Genomic DNA, 9104 nt, shown 5'->3' with positions numbered 1-9104 from the left:
AAGTTCTGTACATATAAAATAGCTGCCTAATCAAGTTTTTATATCACTATCAAACTGGTTTTGAGATCAGATGTCAAAACTAAAATTGCAAGAGAATTTTTTGAGACAGACTGTCTGTTAGTTTCATTTAGAATGGCAGATTCTTTTCTCAGAGAAAATTACTTTCTCTTCTCTTCCCTAATTAATAATAGAAAAAATAAATTCAATTCAAATTGACATTTTTCAGATATACATTAGTTGCTTAGGCACCTGAGAACTTAAGCTCTTGTAACCTGTAAAAGGTAACCATCCCTTTTTGGGGATTTGAAAATTATCTTCTTAAGTTTTTGGCTCTTGATAAATGAATTTATTATTTTTTACAGAATCCTCAAGCTATTAAATGCTGAAATAATGTATCTTTATAGTTTTAATTCCTATCATTCATAAATATTAATATAAATAATTCCTGTAAGGAAATATGAACTTTTTGTATAATTAGTTCAGAGAGTGTCCCTTTTGATGACATATATAAATGCATCCTATGAATAAAGAATATTGTGAATGAAGAGTGCAGAATCTCCCTGGTTCTTTACTTATCAAGTAAGAATAAACAGTGTCTGATTCGGAGTGTCATTTTTAGCATAAAATGAGATAATAGGAAAAGTAGTCAGTGTTTTGCCTACCATATAGTAGGCACTTAAATGTAAATTTGTACTCTAAATGTGCTGATTTGCAGTTCATCCTGGGTTGTGTAGATAGAGACAGAGCTATTTAATAAACTGTGTTGTATGATAAAATGTTGATAAATCTTAGTATTGCTAAAGAAAAAAGGACCACACATATGAGGGATCTTCAAAAAGTTCAGATTCATATTGTCTTTTAATTTAATTTTTCCACTAACTTTTTGAAGTACTTTCATGTAATACAATTTAGTTAATATTACAACAGCAATACAATTTTCCACTGCCTTTTAAATGAAAGTTCCTGGCTGCACAGTACAGATTTTTAAAAATGGAAAGATGTTGAATGGCATTGTTAATATTAAGTTTAAAAGATTTCTGGTTAAAGTTAGGGCTTAAAATGGAGTTGACAGGACATAGTTTAATTCTGCTTTGTGAGTAGGTGACAGAGAATTAAAAAGTGACCTGCTCTTTGCCAGAAAGAGTTTTTTGGTAACTAGTGAAATGACACAGACTAAAGGAAAAAGATGGCATTTTAAATTGAGAAAAACCATTTTTTATGGTACATTTAGGATTAGTCACCCAGAAATCCAGGATATTAAACTGGATATAGCTGATGGCAGGTGTTTTTTTTTTTTTCAGAAAAATCCATATTTCATAAAAACCATAAATTAGAGATGAATTTTAAAGCTAATATATTCTACGAGGAAGAATACTATGTAATTAGTAAAGAAGAACATTTACACCTGTAAATTGTCATTTTCTTTTTCATTATTCTGTAATAATTCCTTGGATCAAAACCGAAAAATGCTCACTTCGGTCCAAAATTTATCTTCTGTCAAATCTTTTACTTCTGTTGTTTTAAGAATCTATTCAAACCAATAATATGTTCATTGCAAAGGCTTCATTGGTTTAAAATGTTCCAAATGGACACTATTAAACACAAACTGCTTTAGTAAAGACTGCCTTAGAACTAAAGCTTTTATTGATCACTAATTCCAATTAGAACTGGTGGATTTTATAAAATTATTATTTCATTTTATTTCTTCTACATTCATCATTGAGCCAAATCTTGAATTTTAAGTTTGGAGTTTGGAGGTGGAAGGAGAAGGAAGTGGAAATTACAGTTTTTTTTTTTGTTTTTTTTTTTTTTTTAGCTTGGGAAACTAAAAATATGCAAAGTAAAATTCATTTAGATAAAGAGCATTGGTTTTCTCCCTTCTTTCATTCTGGTTCAGACTGTATTAACCCACAGAATTTTTCATCTTTATGTCAAGACCACAATTATAGACTAACTTACTCGTTCAAAAGCTAGCAAGCACTTTGTTTAATCTATTTCTTACCAAGTAAAACTTATGATTTAACACCAATAGTTCTAAGAAATAATTAGGAAAAGTTTAAAAACAAAAAAATTTCCTCTTGCTGTCTTTGCTTGCCTCATTTAAAATCCTCATTTTTTATTGACAAGAAAAACATATATTACTTTTACATTGCCACTATCTTCCTAGGTACTCAAAGTATCTTGAAACTTATTAATGAATAATAAACTATGCAGCAACTTACTTTGTGACTTTTTCAGTGTTTTGACCACACCTATATTTTTCTGAAGTGTTCAATATAATATATTATAAACTTATTAATAAAGTATATTTAAGTCAGTTGCCCCATTTATAATTATTTAGGCAGTAATGTATATAATTTAAAGCACAGACAGCAACTACAAATGAGTTGATCATTTTAATGACCCTATGTTGTTTTCATTTGGATATGTGCTAAGCATTAAGCAAATGTATTACAGTAATAGAATCCCTTAGCATTTCCAGATAACAACTCATTAATGGTTTTATGTTTCTGTTAATGTATTAATGTATTTCTGATTCTTCCACTTCTTATCTTATCTTATAGGAAATAAACGATGTGGATGTACAAGAACTTGTAAGAAGGTCAATTGGAAGGTTAACTATTATTCGTCAGACATTTCCAGTCCCCCAGAATATAAGTCAGAGGTGTTTCCGTGGCAACCATCGAATATCTTCAACGTTGTGTGATCCAAAGGATCCATTTGCTCAGAATATGGAGGTATACTCTCAATCCATCGTATTTCTTCCAGGGCATTTTGTAGGGCAATGGCAAAGACAGCTTTGTGAGTTATATTGGATTCAGAACTATGGATGTACATGTTATCATTTCTGAACAATTCTCCTCTTCCAGCACTTAGGAAGTCTGATTGGGAGAGAGTGCTGAGAATCTGTCTTTGATCCTTTTGGTCTCATTATAGAAAATATCTACTTCTTTAATAAAAATATAATAAGTAAAAGTTATTTCCTTCTAAGCAAGTAGTTCCATGGCATTTCTCATGGTAGAAAATGTGATTAATATTCCTAATGCCAAACTCCAAATTATTAAGCTAATAAATTTGCTTGACTTTTCCGGCATAAAAAGGACATAGGTGTTTATTCTTTTTTAAAAGATTAGTCTCCAGTTTTAAGAACTTCAGCAAATAAAACTATTTACAAATGCAAAAAGTACTGTAGTGTTATATAGTCATATCCAGCTCAGACAGGAATTGCTGAAATCTTTATCATCCAAAACACAGCAAAGAATTTGAAAGTAAATAAAATCTCTGAACAGCAAAACAGAAGACACCAAGTCTCTACAGCTTGCTCATAAGAATGCCCTTTAAATACTCACTTACAGCCTATTTCTTTTTCTTAAGGAAAATCATGTCAGATCTCTCTCTCTCTCTCTCTCTCTCTCTCTCTCTCTCTCTCTCTCTCTCTCTGCACTAGAGATCTCAGTATGTCAATTTGAAGGAAATGTTACAAAAAGCTGGTACACCAACAATAGCAAAGCAGCTATAAGGAATGCTCTCTAGCAAGAGACAGGAAAAAAGAATCAAACAGATATACTAACTCATACATTCTGTAAGTGTAGGATTTCTCCTGTAAAAACAAATCTATGTTATAAAAAAATTCCTAAGGGTATCACTGTAGCATAATACTGGCATACTAGTTAATATTTAAACAAGGACCCTAAGATATCAGCAAAGATTTGTCATGGTCAATTTTAGAAGTCAGAAAAACATGATATATTTTAGAAACCTATTCCTTTAAAATGTTTACTATGAAAGACATTTTAGTACTTAGGGATGCTCAGTTTGAACAGTTAAGAATTAAAACTCTAGGAAGACCAGTTCATTTCCAATAACACCAGATAAATAGGGGGATTTTGCAAAACTACTTCTCCTTTTGAAAAATAACCCCACAGCCTCCTTCTTCTTAGTAACATTTGAGGGTTTTTTAGATGAATTACCATTTATCCAACCATTTCCTCAGACTTGGTAGCACTGTAATGAGCAGTATGGCTTCAGAGTCATTACCCATAGAATTTTCTGTTCCCCGTTGGATTTTAAGCTCCTTTAGAATAGGTCACTTCCAGGACCTGGCATCACAAAATCCCATCATGTACTTCTCTGTCATTTCCTTCATCTTTCCTACCACAGTGCTTGGCACCTTTGTGAATATTAGTAGATTTGTATGTAGTCAAGAAGGCAATAGTCAAAGTAAGCCACTGTGAAGCCTTAACAAGGCCTGTTTAAATGTTAGTGTGACTCTTATTGATATGCTTATCATCACCATCTTTGCATATTAACTGGTCACGAGTAGGAGTATACTTGATATGAAAATGATAGAATTCTAAATGGAGAAAAACATGAAAGAATTTTGATTTAGAAAAATATGAAATATTAAAGGCTGTTTCTGTCAAAATGAGAAAGGAATAAAGGACAAACTTAAGAGAATGAACTGTGTCATTTAGGGAAAGCAGAAAATATTTTAAAGCACATTCACCTAACAGTTTAATTCTTCCATGTCAATTAATGAGGTCCTTGAAATCAGGGAGCAAATATTTTATTTATCTTTATACCTTATACGATTCACTGAGAATGTACAGAAAGCACCAACCCCTCCCTAACCTTCGTCTTACCCCTCAAATCCACAGATGGAAGAAAACAGGGCAATTACTTTTTCTTTGAGGATTTGTTACATATTAACTTCCTTCTTATGTGTGATAGAATTTGATTAAATATTTAATATGTAAAAGGAAAACTGACAGGAACTTTTATATGTGAAGATTTGTATAATTAAGAGTCTGAATGCAGGGCTCTTGAATTTAAAATGTTCCACTAAAAGCAGAGAATTTGATACACATCTCCACTAAAAGCAGGCATTTGATATGCAGCTTTGCCTCAATAACATTTTTTTCTGACTGAAGTTAGAGGAAGTAATAAAATGAAATGCTACTTTAGATTAAATTCTGATCAACAAGATACCACTGACTGATAATTTGGGAGTAGGGGAGTTCCCTAGGAGAAGTAACCTTGTCAAGTAGGAGTCTATAAAAATAATGCAGGTAAATATGAACACAGACATATACCTTAGAATTTAGAAGGGTACAATTAAGTAAAACTTAGAAAAAATAAACATATGCAAATATGACTCAAATTAGTTCTAAAAATAGAAACCCAACTACAAAATCACATTAATTAATATGAGGATAGGAGAAGAGGATACAATAGGCCTGTGTAGAAATACCTGGGCTGTCACATATTGTAATGTACATAGAAAGGGAAGTAAAAAAACTTTTACAGTCTTTATAATTAGTGCCAGAAAGACTAAAATTTAGGAGTAGCTTAAGTTGCAAAATTGATTTTAAAGAAAACCTCTGAGCTAGAAAACAGTTTTAGCAATACAAGAAACAAGAAGGAAGTGATCCATTTACTGTTTGGTGAAACTATTGTTAGTGGCTGCTAATGGAGAGAAAACAGAAACATCCAAATCCTTTTGTTTGTTTTCTCTAAGAAATACTGTCTCCAAATTGGAAAGGTTAGAGTAAAATTCATTAAATGGAAAGTAAACCACTGGTTTACAAGGAACAGGGGTTTGGAGATAGTGAGTGTGTCCTAACTGACTTGAATAAGGCCTGACAAATAATTGCTCAGGGTCAATACACCAGCAAATGGGATTACAGTATAATTTAAAAGTACTAGAGAAATACTTGCGAAGAGTACCAATGCACAAGAGATTGGTATATTTTCTCAATTCTCAAAAGGGAGGAGAAAAAATTCTGATAATTGGAGTTTAGTACATTAAATGTTAACATTTATATAAACTGTAGAATACATCTTGAGCATGAGTATCCCTTATCTGAAATGCTTTGGACCAGAAATATTTTGGATTATGGATTTTTTATTTTTTTATTTTGGAATATTTGCATATTGGCGATGGGACCCAAATCTAAACACAAAATTCATTTATGTTTTATATACACTTTATACACATAGCTTAAAGGTAATTTTATGCAATATTTTTATTAATTTTGTGCATAAAATACATGGCCCATTACATGAGGTCAGGCGTGGAATTTTCCATTTGTGAAATCATGTTTTCAAAAAGTTTCAGATATTGGAGCATTTGGATTTTGTATTAGAGATGCTCAACCTGTATATTATCGAATAAATGCTTTGAAGTACTTCAAATAAGACAGTAGGGCTTCCTTAAGAATGAGCACTGTCAAACTAAGCCCTTATTAATAATTTTTTTACATTGGAAGAATATTATAATAAAGCTATTATTGTATGTTGATTTTAATATGGTGATTGACAAATTTTATTATGAAATCCTAAGGAAAGACATTGGAAAGTCTAGATAGATTAATGCCACTCAAACATTTTTGCCAAAGAGCTTCTAAAGGCAGAAGATAATAAACACTTTGGCCCTCAGATAGGAAAAAAAAAAAAAAAAAGTTGAAAATATTTTAAAGCCTCGTTACTACCTTTAAAAGTCATAATATATGAGCTTCTATCAAATAAAAAGTGGCACTTCAAATAATGTGCCAGTTAAGCTGTTTAGTAGTTTTTCCTCCAGATCTTCAAGGGGAATTTATATACCTAGATATACCAATCAAATTTTCAAGCAATATTGACATGCCAGAATATGCCTTAGATAGATATATTCAACAGCTTTGAGTACTTCCTGGTATCTGCAGCCTGTCACCAGGGGTTCTTTTATCCTTAGTTTTAGGCATGTGAAACCAGACAGATATTCAAAGTTCAGTGACAAATATTCCACTCTTGAAATGCAAAGAAATTTCTATGGTCATTCACAAGATTCTGTCCTTGGACCAAATATTTTCAAAATGTTTGTCATTGCATGAATGCAAATGAATAAGTCATGCTTATCACATTTATAAATGACATATAACTAGGGGAGAAAATTTATGTTGTATTAGATAATCAAGATCCACATTGTTTATATCAACTGAACAATAAGCCTAAAAGTTGAAATTTCACAGAGATAAAGTATAGAATCCAAATCAATTATGCAAAGTCTAGATGGAAAAGTCCTGGTTTGACAGCTGTTCAAAGCCATTATGTTGAAGGCAAATTGAGTATGAGCATAGCACAAGTCATATTTGCACCAACATTTTAATATAATCCTGGTCCCTATGTCAGAAGCTTTTTGCTAGGATCTAGAGATAATATCTTGCACTACTCACTCTTAGATCACATCTGCAAAAATGTGTCAGTTCTGTCTACTAAACTTTTAACAGAAACATTGAAAAACAAGAGGACTGAGGAAGAGAACTGAGATGATGAGCAGCCTAGAAACTATATACGAGGAAATGAACAACTGAAGGATATTTCAGGGCAAGCAGCAGATGGTGTCAAATATTGGAAGGTTGTCATGTAGAAGAGATGGGTACTGGAGGTTCAGTGATATAAGAGAAAAAGTGTAGTGACACTAAGGTAAAGAGAAATGATTGGTCAGATGTGGGATACTGGAGTTTAAGATTTTAGAGTGATATATATTTGTGTCTACTGAATAGTCATTTGTGTTGATTGTGGCCAGAGTAGAAGTGAAGATCATCTGTGTAGAAATTGAAGTGACCTTTTTAAATACTGAGAGAGAGAGTTTGGGAAGGAGGAGTTAAATACCTCATGAATAAAGAGTGACCAACAGGTCAGCAGAGGATGGCAGAAAGTAGCAATAAAGTGTGGCATAGGAGAGAGCATGAGCCTCAAAGGAGAATGGACACTTGTATGAGAATTATCCCAGTAGTTGAAACTTAGTACCATTCTGTGATGTGAGCAGACAATTTCATAAGTTTTCTTCATTATTAATTATAGCCAGAGAAAAATCAACATCCTCTCTCCCCTTTGTTTTAAAGAAAAACTGTGACAAGACACTTTTAAAAACCCAAGAAAATGTAAATGCTTTAAGATGGAATTAATTTTTATCACTACATTGATTTCTCTTTTTTTAATTTGATATTGGGGGTTTCCTTCTGAGAGGTAATAATGTAGCCTTTAACAGGTTTTATTGACCTAGGATCCTTTTTGATATTCATCTTTTCTGGATAGTTTCTAATTTCTTTGAAAAATTAACACATTTGATTATTAATTGACAATATGGGTCGTGGTCTGGCAGGACACAATTGTAAGAGAACAATAAACCTCAGCAAAAATTGGCATAATCTATTTTTCAATTTATGTAGAAAAAAAATAATATAATGGTTAGCTTAGAAGAAGAAATCATTAATGTAAACACACATTCACAAACAGTAGATTTGTCATATCAATGAATTGCAATGTATGTGTATACTTATATAATTTTGTATGGAACCTTGATCATTGTGATATTTATGAATGGTTCTTTTTTTATTTTTTCATTATGGAATTTCTATAGATACAAACATACACACAGATGGTCGCTTCCTTTTTTTGCACCTATGACACTCATTTCATATGTAAGATCGAGTTGGTATTTCTACATCTGAATAACGAAAATGCAAAAACTTGACATATTCAGAAAACGTATTATTCGGTTTGCCCTTCCAATCTTACACCCACAGATCCTTACCTCCTCAGAAAGAAATAAGGGCCAGTGATTTTCTAAGGTCTGACACTAACAGCCTTGCCTCTGCCGAAACTTCTTTTTTATATTTTCTTTCACACCTAAATAAGTTGAAAAGGAATTGAAGCATACAGTCAGACAAGACTTCATTCTCAATGGTAAAATTGCCCAAGAAATGAAAAAAGAAACCTTTAGCTAAATAAATAAGCCAGTAAACCAGCTGTCTATGACATGAACAGAAGCAGCGGAGCAGACAAATTTCTCCTTATTCCTGACAACTAGCGTCAATGATTGTAATGATCACTGTTTAATGTCTTTTCAGATTTCAAACCTTTACATATATGATACGGTGCTCCTGTTGGCTAATGCTTTTCATAAGAAGCTGGAAGACCGAAAGTGGCACAGCATGGCAAGTTTGTCATGCATCCGAAAGAACTCCAAGCCCTGGCAGGGAGGGCGCTCCATGCTGGAGACCATCAAGAAGGTAACTTCTTTTTTTTTTTTTTTTTTTTTTTTTTTTTTTTTTTTTTTT

The 9104-nt window shown here is 32.2% G+C and overlaps 1 protein-coding gene across 1 annotated transcript in view; it reads left to right on the top strand.

Annotated features, from left to right (window-relative positions):
• The window catches only part of LOC103596339 (glutamate receptor ionotropic, delta-2), a gene marked incomplete at its 5' end in the record, with an annotated part of 308693 nt that overhangs the window by 15831 nt on the left and 283758 nt on the right, over positions 1-9104 (top strand). Inside the window, one exon of the mRNA XM_008579952.1 lies at positions 8895-9056. Within this exon, the coding sequence (XP_008578174.1) occupies positions 8895-9056 (162 nt within the window). The remainder of the gene's footprint in view (positions 1-8894; positions 9057-9104) is intronic.

This window comes from Galeopterus variegatus, unplaced genomic scaffold (genome assembly GCF_000696425.1).
Source record: "Galeopterus variegatus unplaced genomic scaffold, G_variegatus-3.0.2 Scaffold1990, whole genome shotgun sequence".
Classification (NCBI taxonomy): domain Eukaryota; kingdom Metazoa; phylum Chordata; class Mammalia; order Dermoptera; family Cynocephalidae; genus Galeopterus; species Galeopterus variegatus.
Note: the sequence above shows the minus strand (reverse complement) of the source record. Positions and strands in the feature narration are given on the sequence as shown.